Genomic DNA, 23,878 nt, shown 5'->3' with positions numbered 1-23,878 from the left:
CAAATCAGGAACTCCCTTTAGGGCTGAGTAGGGCTCCCTACTGCCAACCTTGACGTTTCCAGACCAGACAGGCTGCATTAGGGTGGCCCCTGGGATCTGAAACATTCTCCTGTCGCTTTTAAAATTCTACAATTCTGAAGAGTAATATTATTTATAATGCAAGTAACTAAGTAAACCCCATAACAAAGTGTTGCCACTAATTGTGAGAACTCATCATGATATTCAGTAATAAAAACAGGTAAAAACAGGTGCAAGTAAGCAACAAGTGCCAGGTTCTAAAGCAGAGGCCACAAAACCTCAGATTATTTCATGGTAACAACTACAGCCAAGCAGAAAGCACACTGACAATGAATCTCATTTCCAAATAAAAATCTAACCTCTTTCCAGATTGAAATTTGTGATATCTGTAGAAGTTTCTTCATCATCACTGGAAAGGCCTTCAAGGTGATCTGCCATCTTACCAGTCTGCTCTCTGGCTTGTCTACGACGAGTCCTAAATAACAAGCAGTGAGTTCCCAAACCAGACAAAGGAGACTCCTCCCTTCACAAACCTGGCAACAGCAAGCATCTGGGGATTACCTCCTGGCCTCCCGTTCTGCAATCCGACGTTTGGCATGCTCTTGATACAGTGCCCGATCTCGTCCAAAGGAGTCAAGATTTGGTGCCATCAGAGCTTTATCTGGAAAACAACAATGGTTAAAATTAAAAGCCTTCTCCCAACAATCTTGAGGAAAGAGTTTGCACAGAATAAGCCATAATGACAGACTACTTTCTAATCTAAACAGCGGGATTCTGCAATAACTGATAAACCAGATAGTTTGCTAATTTAGAGCAAATCTCAATATTAATTCATTTTTCCACAAAAAGGAGTAGAAAAATAAAGTCTGACAACACTACGCCAATGCAAACTGGCTGAATCCCTGTTCTTATGTCTAAGTAACAAAACTAGTTTATGCTATCATGATGACAAAGTAAGTTAAAAACCTAAGTTACTTGTGTAAAGGGAAAAATAATAGGTTACTTTTTTAGGAATGAAGCATCATATTGTTGAATGATATGAAATGACAGCAAAGAGGTCTAAGTAGGAAGTATGAAAAAACACCTTTGTTGTAGGAACTTAATGATTTATTCTATTTTGTTCTAATGTTTCTTTGTAGAAATTTACTCTCTATTACTATTTTAAAAAAAGGGCAGAATCAACAATATAGGCTAAAAATCATCTGAATAGGACCAACTTGTGCTTTCTCAACCACTACTTTCAAAGCACAATTCCCTTATTTCTTTTTTCCCACTTTCCATCTCTCTTTTTAATTTCTAGGACAAATTTTCTAACTTTAGCTTTCAACATTCCTGTTTACATTTATATATCAGTTACCATTTTTTAGTTTCCAAGGTATGGCTATTCTTCTCAGAATATTCCTTTTTTATAGCATCTTCTACTTGTGCTACATGTAGGATCTCTTCTGCCATCTCCCAAGGATAGCAATTATGTTTTAAACTCTCTCCTGCCACCTGCATGTGTCCTCAGCCTCTCTGGTTCTACCGCTTGTGCTGCTGTCCGACGACCATTAACTACACGGGGATGAGACTGGAAATTTCGTGGATGCAGGTGGGAGCTGTCTAACAGAGACGTCTCCATCAGATCACTGGGTAAAAGTCAACCTTTTGTTGGGGCCCCCAGATAATAGTGTCTCATGGTCTTTTCTCTGGACCCACTCTCTTTGTCCAGAGAAGAATCCTGGAGACTCTCTTGCCTAGGGTAGAAGCAGAAGTGGGGGAAACATCTCTCTGTGATGCTTTATTTCTACATTCAAGTTCAACACTCTGGAGACATCCTGTAATACGCAGGATAGTAAAGGGAAGCAAAACCCCCAGAGGGGTTTTGTGGGGGTGGGGGCGGAATCACGGGCAAAATGAAAGACATCAGCGGAAGTTTTCTCCTGATATCAAAGACGTGGCACAGCAACAGGGAAAATCAAACCAACAAAGCGTCGGTGTCTACTTCAGCATACCCTAACTACCCTAGATCCTACTACTTTTAAAAGTTGACTCTTTTACTGATTAATAAACAAAATGCCCCAGCTCTACCTCAACTGGGACTCCACTACATATCACAGATAAATTAGCTAAAAAGTCGCAAACTACAGAAATGATCCCTGCCTCTTTAAGAGGCAGCCATCATTAAAGAAGTATTCCAAAGAAAATTATAATGTTAACTTAGTACAATACTTAAAATGTTTATATTTAGAGACTTTCTAAAATATATATTGAAGGAGACAGAGCAGACAATTCAACTGATAGCTTCCTTCTTTCTGTAAGAAACTATATGCTCTAACTGTGGTAAAGCAAATCTAAACAGAAGAATTTCAGGCTGTATTTTTGTTTCTTTAAAAAAAAGATATCGGAAAAAGAAATCGATACTTCAGTATCCCATGCAACCTTCCTCAAATCTTCGGCAATAACGAACACTCCCTCTAGGGCAATACTTTCTCATGGCCTTTCATCTCTTTCCAACTGCCAACCTATTGATAGTTAACACCCATCATTCAACCCTTACTCCGAATTCCATGTAAGTAAATACCTCCAAATTATAAAGAACAGATCATAGCTAGGAAAAGGTATTTGATGAAATGCACAGCTCACACAGCCATTTAACTTAAAAGGAAATTACTTCCCATCATAGATATAATGATTACCTGTAATCTGCCCCAGAAATCTGGTTGTCTGGATCAAAAGTGACTTTAGAGGCATGCATTAGTTATTTAGGTGCCCCAAATGGCACTAATGCAGATTTAAATGTGTATGGGAAAACCGGAAGGTCAAAGTCATTGACATGGCGTACACTGAGTCTGACTCATCTGAGGGCCATGTCACCATCTCTTTATGATGCTCCAAAACCCATTCGGGACACAGGAGAATGCTTTCCAGGGATTCAATGTCCCTCTAATTTACAGGACACCCTATATGACAAAGCATTGTTTTCAGAAAGACTAAGACCAGGGCACTTTGTACTTGGAATACCTGGACTGGCTGTTTAACATGCAGATTACTGGACACCATCCAAGACCTGACAAGAATTTCTGGAGACAGGACCAAGATATCTGCATTTTAAATTAATATCATGGGTAATTCTGATGTATACATCCATTTAAGAACTGCTGACACAGGGACCAAAGAAATGAGAAAAAAAGCCAGGAGAAGCTCAATGCAGGAATATTCCTATTACAGTACTCAAGAATATAGAGGGCAATGAAAAGTGGAATTAAAATGTTTTTTAATATGTCTGGTTAAAGAGTTTCAGCTAAACTCTTTATTAAGAGGTTTCTAATTCATTTTGGTTTTCCATAACCCACATTGTAATGAAAGGAATATAAAATTTAAATTTCCAGATTTTTACACTAAAATTTTTAAGAAGTGTTGGCATCAACTGACTAAAAAAACCCAAAAAACAAAAGACCTAGTTATATAAGACAAACTAGGAAAAAAACAAAATTCAATGCAAAAAATTCATGCAAGGGGTGAAGCTCAAAACTCCCCTAATCTTGGAATTGTATCATTTGTTATGTAATAAAACCCTCTCTCCCATCCAAAATTTCCCAACCCCTAACTCCAAACCTTGGTTATGATCAACAACAGCATTTGTGTTAGCATTTTTATTGATGTTAAAATGGGGGAAAAAATCAATTAGGGACAAGTAGATTACTGGTTTTAAGATAAAATACGGATGATGTCCTTACTATACTTTGAAGAATTAAAAAATATGCCCAAAGAAGAATAAGACAGAATATTAGTACATGACTTGCGCTCCTTTGTGAAGCTGTATTTTCTTAAACACAATCCAAGCGCATGCTATTAATACTTTTAGATCTGCCTGACACAAGAGCAAGGAAATTCGTTTCTTTAAAAGAAAAGCCCTGCGCTGTCTACGTCTCAGTTAGGGTGCACTAAGGAAACAAGGTTGTTTAATGAACAATAAAAACCTTCAAGATGGACTGACTTGAATGGCTTGAAAACTCCGAAGATTCATCTTTAATATCATCTTGTCGTCTTTGGACAAGGCGGGAAGCTCGCTGTTTGTACAGCTGATGTATTGCTGATTCAAGTTCATTAATCAGTGGCACCTGTAAAAATACAACACACTCCGTAACACCAAACTCCTCAGATGCTTATTTATTTGAGGGTTCCATATTATTTCCGGATTTCTGAAGGAGTACCCTCTGGACAGAATAATCATGAATTCCCAATGAAATACAAATAGTAATTCAGGTTTTACGACGTCTGGGAAATAATACTTCTTCTTTTATTCTGTATATGGAACTATAATGTCCAGTGCCTAGTTGTTGGAGCAAAAGTTTAGTTAGGAAACTTAAACACTTTAACAATTTAAAGAGAGTGAGTAAAGAAATGTCAGAAATTTTAGCGCTTTTCTTTTAAAGTATGTGAAAGTCTATTTTTAGTTTTCTAGCAGCATGATCTACCTTGCAATTTTTATAGCTTAAAATAAACTAATATTGCTGTGTTAGACCAAAAAAATGACTCTGAGTAGGTAAAAGAGTTTGGTAACTGCCCAATTTTGGACATTTAAATTGCTCTATCATTCACAAGAACCTTTTACAGTAATGTTATACTACTTTGTGGCTTTATTACACATTTAAAATGTGAACTGCATTCATTTATATTAATAAAGTGAATAAAATTTCTAGCTATCATTAACCTGTCTAAAAATCAATCTATTTGAAACTCAGAAAGTTCTTCTGTTCCCATCAAATATTTAATTTTTTCCATATTTTTAAATAAAATAAAATTGCTTGCATGAATTGTTGCTTTACAAAGTCAACAAATTTTTCCAGGTTAACAGCCACAGCTAAGCATTCAATTGGTTCATACAGAATATAAAAAGCTTACGGAATGAGACCTAACTTAAAAGGCAAAACCAGAAAACATTCTCTTTTTATAAATACCTTATGCTATATAATCAAATGCTATGAAACTTTCACAAAACACTAACAACCACTAGACATACCTGAGGAAACCAGAAATTCTAGTTTCCTGATGGTTAGTGCGAATAAAAAAACACACTACTTAGAGTTGGGCAACACTGGCACCAAGTGTTATAGCAGCTTCCTGAACTGAACAGACTGCAAATGGAAAATAAAAAGAAGCAGGTGGGATAAAAGCAATTTCATACACTCGAATGATTCCATTGCAAAAGCAACAAATGTTCACAGAAAGGTCAAACTGAGGCAGTTATTTTATTCTTTCATATGCTACACCATGGGCAACAGCGTCCCCAGATCTTGATGATATCAGCTGAGCCCACAAAGTCTAACTTGAAGATTAACCATAATCCATTTTTCAAGCAATTCTTGTCATACTGTTGTGACTTACACTCACCCACCCCCTCTTTTTGCAAACTGTACAGGACTAAGGACAAATGAACCTATGGGCCTACAATGCATTCCTTTAGTCCTGAAGGTTATTAACACTCTTCTACTGCTAAAAGCTAGATGCCTGAGGCTGCATCAGATAGAACCTTAATTATTCAATTTACAGTTAAAATTCTGATTATGTAATTTTTGTTTAGGTAATTAAAATGCCTTTTAACAAAGCCCAGAGAAAATTCTGAGAATAAAAGTCCTAAAGCACATTTTCACCTCTCTTTCATGTTTCTTAACAATACTGATTTATGATTTATTACAAGAGTGCACCATGACAATTTCTTTACCCTCTCCAAACTCAAAACTGCTACTGACTACCATTATTTCAAGACCAAATTTAAGGCAAAGAACACAAGAAGGAAGATGACTCCAGGAAAACAAAACAATGGAAAGTTAAAATAATCAGCAAAGATAAAAATCTAAGCTCAAAATCACTTAAACCTTTATAATGAAAGAGAAAAAAAACAAAAGAAAGCTTATCTTTTTATGGTCTTACCCTGACACAGTATTTTTTAACTGAAATGAGCATTCAAATCTATCCAATTATTCCTCAGTATTTCCAGAATGACAATTTATGACATTATTAACTCAGCAGCAGGCTCCGTAAAACCAAATGGATATGGAAATGTCAAAATGAAATGAAAGTTATCTTCAAAAGGCAATTACCTACTTCTCTTTTAGTTAAAATGTAGCCACTATATAACAGATATGGTTTAAGATCTGCTTCAAAAACATTTACCTAAGTGATTCTGTAAAAACCTCAGCACAGTCTGAGGTATACTTCCCTAGGAACAGAGAGAGAGAAAGTATACTACTAAATGTTTTCAAAATAATACGCAACTGAAAACAATATGAACTAGATATTCTACTAGTCTCTAACTCAAGAATGGTACAATCTAGTTGATCATATTACTGTCAATATTTTTTAAGAGTTCAGTTGGCAATCACAGTGTGTAAGTTTACTCAAGTAAGTTGCAAAGCAAAGACTGAGATATTTCCAAGAAAAACTCCACAGGGACAAATTTCACTTACAAAGTATGGTGTAAGACAAAGATCCTTTCTCTAGTCACAAAAGCTTACTGGGCCAGCTCCCACCACCATGCCCCCTGGGTTCACAAGGGCTTTTTCAGTAGGAAGGACACACCACCAGCTCTGACATTTCTGTCCACTTCCCCTCTTAACTCAAGCTCCTCTGCACAGAGTCGAATTTATGTTTCCTTCTCACCCTGGTACTTATCACCCTAAGCCACAGACCTGCCACAAGGGTTATTACAGCTCAGAATGTAGCTGCTTCTCCAGAAATCAGATGATCAGGGCAAGAACACAAATCCTCCAGAGAAGACTTCGTGGATCTGACCAGACTGGCTGGAACCACTAAGACTCATTAGGAAGACACAGTTTGGCACTGTTCTTTAGCCAGTCTTTGGCCTTAAGATACTGATCAAGAGATAATAAAAAGTTAAAATACTCATTTAAACATACTATATGCCTACAAATTCTATGCTAATTCATGTGGCCAAGGATAAGAGAGAATGTGCCTTCTAATCCTGTATCCCATGAAAGCCTAGAGATAGGGTACTCAAAAGTACTATGATTTTAACTCTTTCTAAAGACAAGCCTGTGAAGTCCACAAATGCCTTTTTTAACCAGTGCATCAAACAATAGATTTGTCTTAAAGAAAAATTAATTAAAGGTTGCTTGAAAGAGAATTCTGTGTGAAACAAAAAACGCAAATGGTACGACAGAACGCAAATAACTGCCAATTGACTATCATACCAAAAAAAAAAAACTTGGAAATGAGACCTTAAGACAAATTATGGTCAATGAATGGTTTCTGAAATGGATAAAGCACAGGCTTATTCAGATGAAAACTATTACTAGCAATGGCAGTCAATTTTATCTAGGGTAAAAAATAAAAACTAATAAAATTTTGGAACTTTATGCTATACATATTTGGAATTACTTATAGAAACAGTTTAAAGATAAGTTTAGATCTGAACCGTAAGAAAGAAAATTTCATCAGTGAGTCCCTTATATTCTAATAACCCAGGACAGGCTGGTAATCCATCATTAAGTTATGGCAGGATCTGCCAGTCTTTAAATGTGCTTTGAACTATCTTGTTTTCAACAAAGGCACTAATATAATTGCCCCTAAGACAGAATGCTGCTAATGAAGTAGAGAAAATGAAGCATGACTTTTCATCACTTCTAAAGCTAAATTCAGTGGATATTCTCTGAGAAATATAGAAATCTAGACCTCCCTAAGTTTTGCCTTATTCAAAGAGATTAGTATTTTTGCATTCTTACCTTTTCACTGAAACACTCAAGCAAGTCTTGGACATACCCTCGCATTTCTTGCAAAAATTTATACCGTTCACCAGTACCCCCGGAAGACCCTTCTAGTCTCTCAATGGCCCTGGTGGAGTCCGCGCGGCTTTGCAGGTGTTTCTCGTGCTGCAGTCTGTGTGTTTTGTAGAGCTCTTTCATGGCGTCCAACCTTAAGAAAGAAAAGGATAAATATGACACATTTACATCTGGAAGTCTATGCTGTCAGGACACTTGCAATATTTATAATAATGCATTTTGTTCCACTGTTAGAATATAAAAATGCTTGGAGTAGATCTTTTCATCTTTACTCCTGTTTTGCACAAGAAAACGGCAGTCTACAGACTTCTATAAAGTTATTTGGTGGGCTAACCAAAATCTCACTGTTTTGCTTTTCCCCCCATATCTTGACTACACTTGTTTCAGAGTCCAAGAGGAGAAAACTGAGAACTGTCTTCAACCAGATCATGGAGTGGTATTTAAAAAAAAACAACTTCGAGGCTTCCACAGAAGGAATCCAAGTAGATAGCAGAACAAAGTATGAAGTCATCTTCTGGTTAGGTTTTGAAGATAGGCCAGTCAATCTTCTTTGCTGATATTCTGTATCTGCTACCCCAGACTACATGTTGCTTGAGGGAACAGTAAGCTAGAAGACAGGTCTTTAAGAAGTTGATCTGCCCTACCTGTCTTTAAGCTGTTTCTTTACCAAATCAATAGTAACGGGAGTCATCTCATTACTGGGAGTTTTGAAAGGGACTGTATTATCTGTTTTTTGAGATTTGGCATCGGATGATCCATAGGCTGAATAACTATACGGAATGCCATAGGATGAACCATAAGGCATTGTCTGGTAGGTGTTCTGGTAGTACATGTTCACTTCCGTGGGCTGACTTGCTTGAACCTAGATGAGAAATGGGATATATATTAAAATCAGTAGCTGAAACTACAAAAAGAATAAAAAACTAACAGTAAATAATAAACCCATTTTTTTAAACAGTATGTAATTAAAGTAAGTAATTGCAGAGCTTCTCTAGGGCTGGATGAAATTTCTCTAATGGGATTACTGGATTCATTTCCAATAACTTTCAGGAAAACAATAATGAAGAGGTTTTGAGTTAGTAGGGACATTAAATTGTGTCAAAACACTAACAAAAAGAAACTTTGTATGAATTTCCATTGAACTACTTATTTCTATAGAACAAGCTGTTATAACTACTTTAGAAGATACTTTTCATCCACAGTAAGATTTTTTGCACTCCTGAGAAATCCATCTTCTACAAAATAATTTTTAAAGTCAGAAAAAAAAAAGTTGTGCAAGAAAGAAACATTTAATCTGTACAGTGGACAGCTTTTTTTTTTTGGCAGTATGTCTTTTACTTCAACAAAATAAGCTAGAAATCTTACTTTACTTTTTCAGTTTTTGAAGCTTAGCTGTGAGTTCTTACCTGAGGGATATTGATTCCTTTTCTTATCTGCTCCTGCTCCCACCGGCTGAGCTCTTCATCCTGTTCTCCAGTTACTAAAGCATCATCATCACTCCCCTCGATACCTACGGCCATAAGCAGGAAGAAAATAAGTCCAAAAAAGCAGCAGGGGAAGAGATGCTACCCTGATATTTCAAAAAATCAAGCAAGAATATTGGCATGAATTCAACCTTACTAAAATTAAAGTGTCTGTTATGATCTCTCTCATATTTGACCCTTCTGTTTTACTTGTCTCAATAAACAGTTATCTCTTAAGCAAAAGGCAGTATCAATTTAACAGTTAAAACCTCAGATAAGCTTCCTAACCAAGTTTGACATCAATTCAACAAAGAGAAGAATGAAACCTAATGCCTCCTAAGAATGAAAAGCCAATTAAATATTTTTATAACATGTTGGGTGCTTAGCACAATACCTGTCACACAGTCCTCAAGAAACATTAGCTATCAAAAGCATGCTACGCTTCCCCCAAAATTCCAGTAAGACACTTAATAGCCAAGCAAGAACAGTGCTCCAACACTGAAAGTGAAGTGAAAGTCGCTCAGTTGTCTCCGACACTTTGCAACCCCATGAACTATACAGTCCATGGAATTCTCCAGGCCAGAATACTGGAGTGGGTGGCCTATCCCTTCTCCAGGGGATCTTCCTGACCCAGGAATCGAACCAGGGTCTCCTGCATTGCAGGCGAGTTCTTTACCAACTGAGCTATGAGGGAATCTTCAATATTAAACATAGTTTAAATAAATATAGATACATTTTACTTGATTGTAGTATCAAATAAAACTTTATAACAACAGGCTTACTGTTGCACTAAATAAAGTTACCTATTTCCTCTGCAATTTTCTGTCTCTGTGACTTTTCTTTCACAGAAAAAACTATGCGGCGTTTCTCATCATCATCTTCATCATCGCTGGCATCGTTCTCATCTTCTCTAACAAGGCGGCCTTTCCCAGGCTCACTATCGTGAGGAGTGAAATCTCCCAATTCCCGGGCCATCTGACGCTTTTTCCTTGCCGCATGTATAAAAGCTGCATCTGGAATTTCTCCTGGAAACAAACAGTAAGGATGAGAACCTATGCCATATTAGGAAGAAAGGTTCTATTTTCTTGAAACTATGAAAGATAAAAGAATCTCTCCAAGACAGCCACGCATAAATGATGTTCTAACATCCCTTGCTGGCATCCCTGCCCCTCTCCCCAAACTGCCTGCAGTATGACTGATTTTTTTTTTTTAACTTAGTTTAAACAGAAACTGAAAGAAGGAAACAAAACAATATATACAATGGCAATATATATAGGAAAGCAGGGAGGGGAAAATGCAACATAACAGTTTTATTTTAATGGTTTTTATTTTTCATTTTTAAGAAATAAACAAAAGTAATAAAGTCATATTTATTACTAGACTGGAAAACAAAAACAAAAAGAGGATCTACAGTCTTACAATCCTAAAACACACTATTAGATTTAGAGTGTATTTCACCCGCAAATAGTTTTCAGTTCACCTGAAAACACATTGAATGTATAATCCTGTATCTAATTTTTCTTCATATTAAAACATAAGCTTTTCCATGTTGTTTTGCATAAACATAATTTTTAGTGGTTTACAACATTCAATAGATAAAGCATAATCTACTACATAATCAATTAATTAACACTTTCACCTACAGTAAGAATTAATGCTACTTTTCTAATTTGTTATTTAAGTAGCTATGGGATATCTTATCATGTAAATGCACCGTAACTTCTTAACTTACTAAGCCATTCCTCTCTTATTAGACATTTTTTCTAAATGTTTCTCATTGCAGGTAATGCTACAATAAAAACATTATTTCCTTGGGATACATTTATAGCTATGGAATTACGGGTCAAAGAGTAAGAACATCTGAAATCTCCTGATTCATAATGTCAAACAGCTTCCCATAAAGACTGTACCAATCAGAATGCTATTAAATCCATGTATGTAATTTTTCACAACTTTACAAACCCAGAGCAAACATTTTGACTTTTTAAAAAAATTATTGTCATTTTCTTGGCTGTGTTGCACGGCTTGTGCAAGTTTCCAGACCAGTGATCAAACCTCGATCATAGCAATGAAAGCTCTAAGGAGTTCCCACAAAGTAAGCATTTTTAAATTTTATAATGAGTTAAATGGTTACTCTTCATAATTTAAATCTGGTGGCTAAGTATTTATTCAAAAGCTGATTAACCAGTGACTAGATCTGCAAACTATTTCCATTAAAATGTAAAAAAAACACCTGAATATAAAGCTAGCGGCAGTTTTGCTTTTGGTAGTAGTTCTTGAAAAAGTTAAAACCTTAATCTGAAATACATTTTTTAAAAACAGGCCTTTTGTACTATTTATCCATTTACCTGAACCCCTCATTTGTTTTGATAATAAAACTGCCTGTCTGAGAATGAACTTGGGGAGTTGCTACTTCTCCTTCTTCCTGTATTTGCAAAAGGAAACAGCCTGGCTCCAAACAGATGTTGTAAGAAACACCACTTAGCTGGCTCCTTCCTTAACGACCATCACTAGAGATGGTTCATTCCTGAGGGATTACTTCAGTTCTGAGGAACATCTGCAAGTACACACCTGGACGGAGAACGTTTAAAGAAGACAAAGCATTTGAAAAGGCCCCGCCAGCCTTTGGCTTTTCTTCCTCCTTCTCACTTTCCATATCCATTTCATCTTCCCCGTGTTCACTGATGATAACTCCATCTTCTAGAATGGTGTCCTTAACATGACCTGCTTTGTCCAAAGGTGGCTCATCTACATTTTTGAAAAAAAAAAAAAAAAATAATAATAATAATAATACAACATATCTAAAACAAAATCCGCAAATTAAGGAGGCACTTTTAATGCAATTATGGGCTCAATTCATTAAAACATCAACTATTCTAATTGTTTATAAAAATACTCAAACTACTGACATGTGAAATGATCACAACAGACAACCAGGAGGTAGAAACAATACAGGGGATAGAGGGATGCATGAGGTCCTGCCCAATCCCTACCTTTAGTTAATTTTATTGAAATTTTACCACTTTCCCAAACTAACTTCTTCCTCTAAAACTCTCATAGGTAACTGTTCTAACCTCTTGGAAGCATTATTTCACTTTATGTGTCAGTATTTCAATAAACTCTAAATCCATTTGTGTTAGTCTCTCAGTCATGTCCAACTCTGTGAGACCCCCATGGACTTCAGCCCATGAGGCTCCTCTGTCCATGAGATTCTCCAGGCAAGAATACTGGAGTGGGTTGCCATTTACTTCTCCAGGGGATCTTCCAGATCCAGGGATAGGGATCAAACCTGGGTCTCCTGCATTGCAGGCAGATTCTTTACCATATGAATCACCAGGGAAGCTCATCTGAGGCAGCTTTCTATCAAGGACAAGATAGAAACTTCTCTGTAATGAACACTTCATGGGATGTCGTCTTAGGTTATAACCATCATCTGAAGGGTGGAAACCCAGAAGTCACAGTTACACCGTGTAAACCCCTGATGCTGCTGCCACGACTGAATGCTTGGAGCAGTGGATTTGTGACTAAACCTGACTTTTCTGGCAACCTGGAACTGGGACACAGAGACAAGTCAGAGACTAGTTAGCACTAAAACCACCACATGCAGACCAGGAAGGGAGCGGTGGGGTCGCTGCACTCCACCACGTGGGCAGAGAGGAGAGCTCTCTCCCGCGGGCCATTCCGGGGGCCGAGACTACTTTCCTGCCACAGGGTTCCAGGCAGTACCACCGTCACAGTGCTTTACACCAAATGGTTTACTTTACTCACAACTAAATAGTCCTACTGCACCTTCCATCCCAGGCAAAATGCAGAAAAATAGGCATTTTTCACCCTGAAGCACTGAACCTGGCAATGTACACATGAGGCACCAAGAATGTAATGAAAGAGTGAAACAAAAAGTTCATTCTAAATATGAAAGATACACTTGTTGTTTCCCTAGCATGTGCCCCTCCCCAAACCTGCTTCGAAAGTTCTCAAACCATCTCCTACATCTTCTACTCCCTTAAACAAGGATCCCGGGGATAAGACCCTCCCCTGCCCCACAACTTTACTTAGAAGATTTAGGTCATTCTGCTTCAGATCTCTTAAATTTTTTAAATTCAACACTCTACCTCATTGCCACAGACTCTCTCTGAAGTGCATTCTGAGGCTGAGATTTTAAAACTCACTTTATCAGATGCATAAGATACTGGGAGTCAAGAACTACCCATTTGCTTTTGCTCTCAATTAACACTAAATCAATGGCTTTTAACACAAAACAGAACTGTGAAAAGGTTTACTAGGTCCAATATGCCCAGTTGATTTCTGCAGACTTTAAAAGATTCAGTGTCTTAATAAGTTCAAACGTTATTTGCTTGTGACAGAGCAAAGTCCAAAACCTGGTGACAGGTGAGTTTTTGTTAGTCCTGTATTATCCTTCCAGACAGCTTTATAAAAAGAGATGCTGAATAACCTTTTCTGAGGCTCCTCTTATGCCTCAATGTCTTCGCTACTTTAGGAAACCTGATGCCACAAATATTCTATTCTGACTGTGGGCACGTTCTCCATCTCCTCTATTCTGTCTACAAAGAGACATAGGCTTCTCTTTAGCAGAAGAACTTCGATGTGATCCCAACTATTTCTCTAGCTATTGTCCTCTACTCTCTCTGCCAAATGTTCCAAAGCAGCCGTGTGGACCTGCTACCTTCCACTTCCTCACCAGTTTGCCAGACTCGATCTTGGCAAACAGCCTTTGATAGCTCCCATTCCAAGCTCACCAACTAAACCAGAGGCTGCAGCCACAGCTAACTGATACAATTTCATTGAGCAATTTAGCAAAAGATGTTCCTTCCTCTAAACAGGCAGAGCTTGGCAAGTAAATTAGTCTCTTTTGCCAGATGCCCCCCCCCCCCCGCCCCCCGCAAAAACCCAGCCACCACACCAACAGCCCTTCCTTTTCCTGACCTTCGTGATACTATTTCATACAACTGACACTCATCAACACTCATCATCTTGAAACTTTCCTATCTGTTCTCCTTTGGACTTTATGACTCTTTGTATCTCTTGAGTAAAGCAGCCTCTCTATGTGTGTGCTTATTACAGGTAGAAGTCTTTGGTTCTCAGGAACATTTCCTTTATGCTGCAGCCTCGATTCCATTTACCCCTGGCTTCAATTATCACCTCAATGAGCACCAAAACAAAATCTACATCTCCAACTATTCACTGGCTATTTACACTCAAATTCAAGTTCAAAGGTGAACTCATCAATTTGGAATATCCCAAAGGTAGGTTTTCCAAGTGAATACTACCCTTGTTTTCCATTTAATGCACCTCTGCCTATCTAAGGAACATTGGGGTAGGAAAAGTTTGGGATTGTGAGTTGATGAATGAAACAGGAACAACGACCTATAACACTGAGGCTCTACCTTTGGGGTGGACATTGAGTTATCTGCTGAGTAGGAAATCAGTTAATATGAAAACAGAAGGTCGCCACATACACTTTGCACCTGCTTCAATTTTTAAACACAACAGTAAATGGTCTTTTCTCAGTTCTCACTTTTCCTGAGCTTTCTTCTTCAACTTCATTATACACAGTTGGTTCTTAAGAGATTTGGAAAAAATGAAGCAGCTTCCTAGACTCCAAAATAATCAGTTCCCCTAAAAATACTCCTCCTCCCACCTGCATTCCCTATTTCTGTATATCATACATAATTATCCTCTCAGTCACCTGGCACAAAAGCTCAAATCTATTTCTTTTAGATCCAATAGCTGAAGCATACATTAGGTCTCCCAATTCTTCCCTTGGAATACTTCTCAAATAATCTTTTTCTATTTCTTTCCGCACACCCACAGCAAACATTTTAAATTCACCTAGAATTTCCCACTGAGTCAGGAAAAGCCTCAAGTCTTGCTCAACTGAGACCTTTTTAAACCCACTATTACAGGATCAAAGCTGGCCCTTGCATTTAAACTGCTTTAGGCCTCTAATATTTCCCTGTGCCAATCCACGCTGCACGCTAACACCAGGTTAAGATTTCAAAAGGCATTTATCATGTCACCATCCTGGCAGGCCCCTGAAATGGCAACTCTAAACCCCATACTAGATACTAAACATCCTTCACAATCTGTCAACAAGGTACCTTTCACCTTAAACCTCTGCATCCGCCACAAATCATCTATTCAGCCTGTCACATGTACTTGCTCTTTTCCAAAACAGCAAGTCTTTGATAATAGCCCCACACCTCCCCTATTTTCTTTGCAATTTAAAAGATAAAAAATCCAGCTTCAAATTCCACTTTATCTATGAAGCATTCCTTCACCCATCTCTAAAAAGAAAAGTGTAGTTAAGCTTTAAGTTACTCACTAGACATTTTGCCAAATACGGGATCCAGTTATACACTGAAGTGATGTTGTTTCCAAAATTAGATTGCAAATGAGATATCATGACATATGTTCCCACATCAAGCCTATAGTGGAGAACTGGGCAATAATAATTCTATCTTTAATTCCACAAAATAAAAAGATCTCCCTAAAGCATTTGCATGAGAATAACTCAGACCACAGCATATTATCATGAAACCACTTTCCTAAGGACGAATAAATGCTTAAAAGTTTAACTTAGGTTGTGAGAGGACATAAGAGATGTTTGTACAACGTAGGCAGGTGCCACACACCCAGGAGTGTGCATTCATGTATCTGATCAGGCTGCTAAATGGGAACATCATCAACATTAGACTTAGGAGGTTCCTAGAAGTTCTCTAAGAATTAAAATGACCGTGTATATAAAACCAAAGGAACCCAAAACTTGTCTCTACAAAATACAAGTAGAGAATAGAAGCGTAGGAATCTGCGCAGGACTCCTTCCAACGGAAACGAACTGTGTCTCAGGCTTAAGTGGGAAACCTCTCTGTTCACAGCACTCGGAGCACTCGTCAGTCAGAGACCTGGGAGAATTCAGGCAGTGCAGCAGACACATTCCAGTGGCAATGGTTCTGTCTTTTTAAATAATGCATTCACAGTGCAGTCATGTGGGAATTAAATAAAACTACATCATTACTCAACTTGAACCCTTGACAATGACAGAATCAAGTGAACAAGTTCACTATATACGCACCAAATCTATTCAATCCCTGTGAGAGTTTCATTTTGTCACTTCAAAAGAATCAAATTAGTACTTACTGTCAGCTGATGAGTTGAGTTCTGTCTTAATCTTCGATTTTTCAAGATCTTCTTTATACTCTTTCTTAAGCAATTTTACTATCTTTTTGCTGTAACTTGATTTCTTCACTTTGAAAACTTCTTCATTTTCTTTAAAAAATAAAATCCGTAGTAACTATTTTCTGATAATATTTTCCATTCTAACTTTTGAATTCTTCTAAATATACCCAAACATTCCAAATCATTACATAATTTGAAATTACTTAAAATCCTTAATAGGCTTCCAAAAACTGAATCAACTTCATAATCTGGAATAAAATGCCAATCTGAGACTTTTTAAAGGCATAACACATGTAACTGCACAAAGTTCTGTGTTCTACAGTCTTTCTTAAATCATTTATTTCAGGAGAGGAAAAGAGATCTTTGAAAAAGCAACTAATTATCAAATTCTTAAGGTATCTTAAATAAAATATCCAAAATCAAAAGGTGCTAGTTTACAGAGCTGTCAAGACTGAGTAACTCTATACCCATCACACGTGGACAGTTATTTCAAGACCAAGCTGAGACCTAATCAACTTTTCAAAAATAAATTTCGATGGCGTATCCATCATCTTTGATTTGAAAACTTTAAAAGTCGAATGCAAACACTTTACCAAGCTGTCCCTACATCAGCGAAAACAAAAATGTGACTGTACTCCTGGCAAACTTGAGAGAGAAACTGCCTATTACTGGAAACAAGAAAGCATCGCCATCAAGATGCAAGTCGGATTTCCAAGTCTTAAATTCTTTTTTCATAACATAGACTTAACTGGATTATACAAACATACACTCAACAATTGGGGAAGTAAAATGATAGAAGGCTCATCTACGATCAGAAATCTAAATCCACTGCAGCCTGGCCCCTCACACCAGATTGGATAAACCGCCTTGAATTACCATTACACCGTCTCTTTTCACGGTCCAAATGTTAATAGAGTTAAGGTCGCACATTTGTACCCCTATTTGCTTTTACAGGGAAACTGAGGATTGGAAACAGGATCGTCGACCGTGAAGGGCTGGCCCAAAGTGACTCAGAACCAAAGCTTCAATTCCGGGCTTCTCTTTCCACACCTAGCACTCCTTTTGATACACTCAGCCTTCCTGGTCAAGGATGTCTGGCCCCTTCCTACTCAAGGATGTCTGACCAGGACGAGGATGCCAAGAGGCGTGGGCACGGTGACCTACGGAAGGCCCGGAGAACGTGCCCAGAGCAGTCCAGGGACCCGTCTAGAAACTAGAGCAGTCTGGTTCTCCCTAAAACACCGCGGCCAGGAACGAGGCAGGGCAGGAAACACTGAATTTCCACGTGAAAAAAACTAAGAATGACTGATCTGAGATCGCCAGCCCCTCGGAACAGGAGATGCTCGGGAGGCCGGCGAGGAGGAGGCGGTAGTTAAGAAAAGGCCGGCGGCGGCGCGGGAACACGTCCCCCTCCACCCTGCCTGCGCAGAAGGCCGGAGGCGGGGGAAAACGTGCAGCGGGTCGGGGAGGGAAGAAGCGACTCGGTTCCCGGGGCGGGGGCGGGGTACTGAAGCTGGGCGCGTCTAGGGAACGCAGGGACCCGCGGTGGAGGCCTAGCTAGGGTAGAGATACCGGGGTCCGGGGGGCGCCCTGAGGCGCGGCGGTTTACCTTCGTCCTCGTCCTGGAAGCTGAGCAGGCTGGCCCGGGGGACCTCTTTGTTCTCGCGCGGCCTCTTGCGCGGCTTCAGCCCGTTGCCGGGCTCCGCGCCGCCGAGGAGGCAGCCTCCGGCCTCCGTCCCCGAGGTCAGCGCGGCCGGCGGCGGCGGGCCCGGGCCCAGCAGGGACTCGCCCGCTGGGGCCCTGTCGCCTCCGCCGCCGCCGGGGCCCGGGCCAGGGCCAGGCTCCTCGCCGGTGCCAGGCGGCGGCGGCAGCAACGGCGGGGGCTCCTGCTCCTCATCTCGCTCTCGCTCCTCCTCCTCCGAGTCATTCCGCTTGCGCACGTTCACCCGCCGGGCCTTTCGGAACATTGCCCCGCGTCCCGCACGGCGCTCTCACACACACACCCGCCGGCTCCCAACTCCGCCGCCCCGGCAACGCCGAGCTCGCGACAGCGCACGCGCGATCTCCCCGGGAGTCCAGCCCGGCTCCTCGCTTCCCTTTCCCAGCTACCGCGCACCGCGGGGAGCGCGCAGGCGCTCACGCGCTCAATGCTTGAAGAGAACTCCGCGCCTCTCGCGAGAACGTCAGTTTTGTTTTGTGGGTTTTCCGCCCCCCACCCGCGGCGTCCCCCTGTCGGCCTGGAGGACTATTGGCACGGAACTCTGGGAATCCGGCGCGGTCCGGCCGGTCACAAAGAGGATCATAGAGACGAAAGGAAAGAGTCAGCCCCGGGTGCTGCAGTGCGTCTTCCTCACTGACGTAGGCATGCGAGGAAACCTCCCGCCAAGCGCCGGGAAGGGCAGATAGTGAAGGAGGAGACGGGAGAAAGGCGGAGAAGCAGCGGGGAGGGAAGGAGGTCACCAAGGTGGAGCGGGAGGAGGTCGGGAGGAGCTAGAAGTGGAATCCCAAGGATGGGATATTTTTTCTTGAGACTGAATTGAGTGAAGTGAAGGTCGCTCAGTCTTGTCCGACTCTTTGCGACCCCTTGGACTATACAGTCCATGGAATTCTCTAGGCCGGAATACTAAGGCGTGATATATTAATACGACTAACCTTATTAGTACTTCGTATTTCTACACCTTCCTGATTTAAGAGCACTTTCAAAAAGGGTGAATGTCATATAGGATAAAATGTTATTCCCCCCCCCCTTCTTTCTTTTTTTTAGCACCTTTCCCTCTGTTCAATGAAAGCAAAAGTGTCCTTGGTCTTTTCAAAAGAAGGCCAGGTTTGCTAGCAGTTCCTCAATGGCTGATTTAAGAAACAAGTGGAAGAAAAAAATCGACTTAGTGGGTGGGGACCACTGAGACACAGTTCAGACATATGTCACAGAGGTTACCCTTCAAACTGGCAAGGGCACATTTGACTCTAAAGTTGAGCTCGCATACTTTCTTATTGTGTCACCGAATGTAGGGCCTTCTCCTTCACCTATGTGCCTATATGTGAATTTTCTTGTCTCAAAATTCACAAGGTTACAAGAGGTATTCCCATCCATTTCTAGGCACCTTCCAGTTCCCTGGCAATGTTGAAAGTTTTGTGATCCTCCAGAGAACTTCTCAATTAAATTCACCCGTTCCTGCCCATTTTAGTTCACTGATTCCTAAAATGTTGATGTTTACTCTTAACCGCTCCTCCTTGATGAAATCCAATTTACCTTGATTCATGGACCTAACATTATAGGTTCCTATGCAATATTGTTCTTTACAGTATCAGACTTCACTTTCACCACCAGACACATCCACAACTTAGCTACATTTCCACTTTGGCCCAGCCTCTTCATTCGTTCTGGAGTTATTTCTCCTCTCTTCCACAGTAGCCTGTTGGACACCTACTGACCTGGGGAGCTCATCCTTCAGTGTCATATTTTTTTGTTCTTTCATACTGTTCATGGGATTTTTGAGGCAGGAATAATGAAATGGTTTGCCATCCCGTTCTCCAGTGGACTGTGTTTTCTCAGAACTCTCCACCATGAGCGGTCAGTCTTGGGTGGCCCTCAGGTGGCTATCAGCATGGCATGGCTGATAGCATCCTTGAGAAACACAAGACTGTTATCTCTGTGATGATTTTGGTTAGCTTTGTGTGATCCTGGTCTTCTGGAGGCTGTGGGATTATAGTTCTTGCTTCCTGGTGGGAAGGACTGGTTGTGGGAAAATCTGGGTATTGCTCTGGTGGGCAGGGCCATGGTCAGTAAAGCTTTAATCCAATTGTCTGCTGATATTTGGGTCTATGCTATGTTAGTTACACCCTGAGGCAACTCAATACTGGAGTCTACGGGCTCTATGGTAGAACTACAGGCAACCTTCAAAAAGGACTTATGCCAACTCATGCCACCCAGGAATGCTGCTGCCAGTGACCCTGTTCCCAAGGCAGGCTACTGCCAACCCATGCCTCTGCAGGAGATCTTCAACACTGACAGGCGGATCCATCTCAGTCTCTAGTGGGATCACAGGAATTTGATCCACACCATTATATTTACTACTATGGGCAAAAATCCCTTAGAAGAAATGGAGTGGCCCTCATAGTCAATACAAGAGTCCGAAATGTAGTACTTGGATGCAATTTCAGAAACGACAGAATGATCTCAGTTCGTTTCCAAGGCAAACCTTTCCGTATCACAGTAATCCTAGTCTGTACCCCAACCACTAAGGCTGAAAAGCTGAAGTTGATTCTTTCTATGAAGACCTACAAGACCTTCTGGAGCTAACAACAAAAAGAGATGTCCTTTTCATCATAGGGGGCTGGAATGCAAAAGTAGGAAGTCAAGAGATACCTGGAGTAACAGGCAAGTTTGACCTTGGAGTACAAAATGGAGCAGGGCAAAGGCTAACAGAGTTTTGCCAAGAGAACACACTGATCATAGCAAACACCCTTTTCCAACAACACAAGCGACAACTCTACACATGGCCATCACCCGATGGTCAATACCAAAATCAGATTAATTATATTCTTTGTAGCCAAAGATAGAGAAGCTCTATACAGTCAGCAAAAACAAGACTGGGAGCTGACTATGGCTTAGATCATGAGCTCCTTGCAAATTCAGGCTTAAACTGAAGAAAGTAGGGAAAATCACGACCTGAATCAAATCCCTTATGATTATACAGTAGAGGTGATGAATAGATTGAGAGGATTAAATCTGATAGAGTGCCTAAAGAACTATGGACGGAGGTACCTAACATTATGCAGGAGGTGGTGACCAAAACCATCCCAAAAGAAAATGCCATAAGGCAAGTGGTTGTCTAAAGAAGCCTTACATATATCAGGAGAAGATAAGTGAAAGGCAAAGGAGAAAGGAAAAGTATACCCAACTAAATGCAGAGTTCCAGAGAATACCAAGGAGAGATAAGATAGTCTTCTTAAGTGAACAATGCAAAGAAATAGAGGAAAATAAGAATGGGAAAGACTAGAGATCTCTTCAAGAAAACTGGAGATTCCAAGGGAACATTTCCTGCAAAAATGGGCACAATAAAGGACAGAAATGGCAAGGACCCAACAGAAACAGAAAAGATTAAGAAGAGGTGGAGAGAATATACAGAACTGTACGAAAATGTCTTAATGACCCAGATAACCACAATGGTGTGGTCACACACCTAGAGCCAGACCTCTTGGAGTGTGAAGTCAAGTGGGCCTTAGGAAGCATCACTACAAACAAAGGTAGTGGAGGTGATGGAATTCCAGCTGAGTTATTTCAGATCCTAAAAGATGATGCTGTGAAAGTGCTGCACTCAATACGCCAGGAAATTTGGAAAACTCAGCAGTGGCCACGGGACTGAAAAAGTCAGCTTTTATTCCAATCCCAAAGAAAGGCAATGACAAAGGATGTTCAGATTACTGTATAGTTGCACTCATTGCACATGCTAGCAAAGTAATGCTCAAAATCCTTCAAGTTAGGCTTCAGCAGTATGTGAACCAAGAACTTCCAGATGTAAAAGCTGAATTTAGACAAGGCAGAGATCAGATTGCCAACATCTGTTGGATCATAGAAAAAGTAAGAAAGTTCAAAAAAAAAAAAAACCCATCTACTTCCATTTCATTGACTACACTAAAATCTTTGACTATGTGTATCACAACAAACTGGAAAATTCTTAAAGAGATGGGAACAACAGACGACTTCATCTGTCTCCTGAGAAACCTACATGTAGGACAAGAAGCAACAGTTGGAACCAGACATAGAACAATAAACTGGTTCAAAGTTGGGAAAGGAGTACATCAAGGCTGTATATTGTCATCCTGCTTATTTAACTTATATGCAGAGTACATCATACAAAATGCTGGGATGGATGACTCACAAGTTGGAATCAAGATTGCCAGGAGACCACCTCCTTCCCTACTTCCAAAAAAAAAGAAAAAAAAAAAAAAAAGATTGCCAGGAGATATATCAATAACCTCAGATACGCAGATGACACCACCGTTATGACAGAAAGCAAAGAGGATCTAAAGAGCCTCTTGATGAAGGTGAAAGAGGAGAGTGAAAAAGCTGGCTTAAAACTCAATATTCAAAAAACGAAGACTATGGCATCTAGTCCCATTACTTCATGGCAAATAGATGGGGACAAAGTGGAAACAGTGACAGATTTTATTTTCTTGGGCTCTATAATCACTGCAGATGTTGACAGCAGACATGAAGTTAAGACACTTGCTCTTTGGAAGAAAAGCTATGACAAACCTAGACAGCATATTAAAAACAGAGACATCACTTTGTCGACAAAGATCTGGATAGTCAAACCTATGGTTTTTCCAACAGTCATGTACAGATGTGAGAGTTGGACCATAAAGAAGTTTGAGTGTTGAAGAATTGTTGCTTTTTAATTGTGGCGCTGGAGAAGACTCTTGAGAGCCCCTTGGTCTGCAAGGTGACCAAACCAGTCACTCCTAAAGGAAATCAACCCTGAATATTCATTGGAAGGACTGATGCTGAAGCTGAAGTTCCATTACTTTGTTCAATACTTTGTCTGATTTGAAGAGCCGACTCATTGGAAAAGACCCCGATGCTGGGAAAGATTGAGCATGGGAGAAGGGGGTGGCAGAGGATGAGATGGTTGGGTGGCATTACTGACTCAATGGTCATGAGTTTGAGCAAACTATCGGAGATAGTGAAGGACAGGGAAGCTTGGCACACTTCAGTTCATGGAGTCACAAAGAGTCGGACACGTCTTAGTGATGGAACAAGAAGAGATATTCTTTGAACATAAAAATGAAGATGTGTATTTTATGAATTACCTTTTTTTAAATACAATGTGTAAATTACTTTTTTAGTCTAACATACATTGGAAATCAGTTCATATCTGTTCATAAAGTCTTGTCCCTTCTACCAACCTGCATAGTGATCCATTGTTCAAATGTACCATAATTTATTAATATTTAAGTAGTTTCATAAGAATTGGTATTAATGTTTTTTCCAGTCTTGCTATGATAATCAATACTGTAATGAAAAGTTTGAAAAATGGTCACTAGTAGGATGAATTGGTATTGAAATTACTAGATCCACAGGTGTGCATTTGTAATTTTGCCAGTTCTAAGCTGCTGTCTCTGAGGCTGAAACTCCAATACTTTGGCCACCTCATGCGAAGAGCTGACTCATTGGAAAAGACCCTGATGCTGGGAGGGATTGGGGGCAGGAGGAGAAGGGGACGACAGAGGATGAGATGGCTGGATGGCATCACTGACTCGATGGACATGGGTTCGAGTAAACTCTGGGAGTTGGTGATGGACAGGGAGGCCTGGTGTGCTGCTATTCATGGGGTCGCAAAGAGTTGGACATGACTGAGCGACTGAACTGAACTGAACTGAACTGAAGCTGCTCTCTATAGCAGCATGCTAATT

At 40.1% G+C, this 23,878-nt stretch overlaps 1 protein-coding gene across 1 annotated transcript in view; it reads right to left on the bottom strand.

Moving 5' to 3' along the window:
• Positions 1-18,584, bottom strand: part of PAXBP1 (PAX3 and PAX7 binding protein 1) — a 31,893-nt gene extending 13,309 nt beyond the window's left edge. Inside the window, exons 1-10 of the mRNA XM_043448889.1 lie at positions 18,072-18,584; positions 16,424-16,552; positions 11,837-12,013; positions 10,069-10,290; positions 9,209-9,312; positions 8,447-8,664; positions 7,746-7,935; positions 3,998-4,121; positions 580-679; positions 378-493 (exon numbers count right to left, since the gene is read on the bottom strand). Of these exons, the coding sequence (XP_043304824.1) occupies positions 378-493; positions 580-679; positions 3,998-4,121; positions 7,746-7,935; positions 8,447-8,664; positions 9,209-9,312; positions 10,069-10,290; positions 11,837-12,013; positions 16,424-16,552; positions 18,072-18,429 (1,738 nt within the window). The 5' untranslated portion in view covers positions 18,430-18,584. The remainder of the gene's footprint in view (positions 1-377; positions 494-579; positions 680-3,997; positions 4,122-7,745; positions 7,936-8,446; positions 8,665-9,208; positions 9,313-10,068; positions 10,291-11,836; positions 12,014-16,423; positions 16,553-18,071) is intronic.
• Positions 18,585-23,878: the final 5,294 nt, after the last annotated feature.

This window comes from Cervus canadensis, chromosome 27 (assembly GCF_019320065.1).
Source record: "Cervus canadensis isolate Bull #8, Minnesota chromosome 27, ASM1932006v1, whole genome shotgun sequence".
In the NCBI taxonomy this organism is placed as follows: Eukaryota; Metazoa; Chordata; class Mammalia; order Artiodactyla; family Cervidae; genus Cervus; species Cervus canadensis.
Note: the sequence above shows the minus strand (reverse complement) of the source record. Positions and strands in the feature narration are given on the sequence as shown.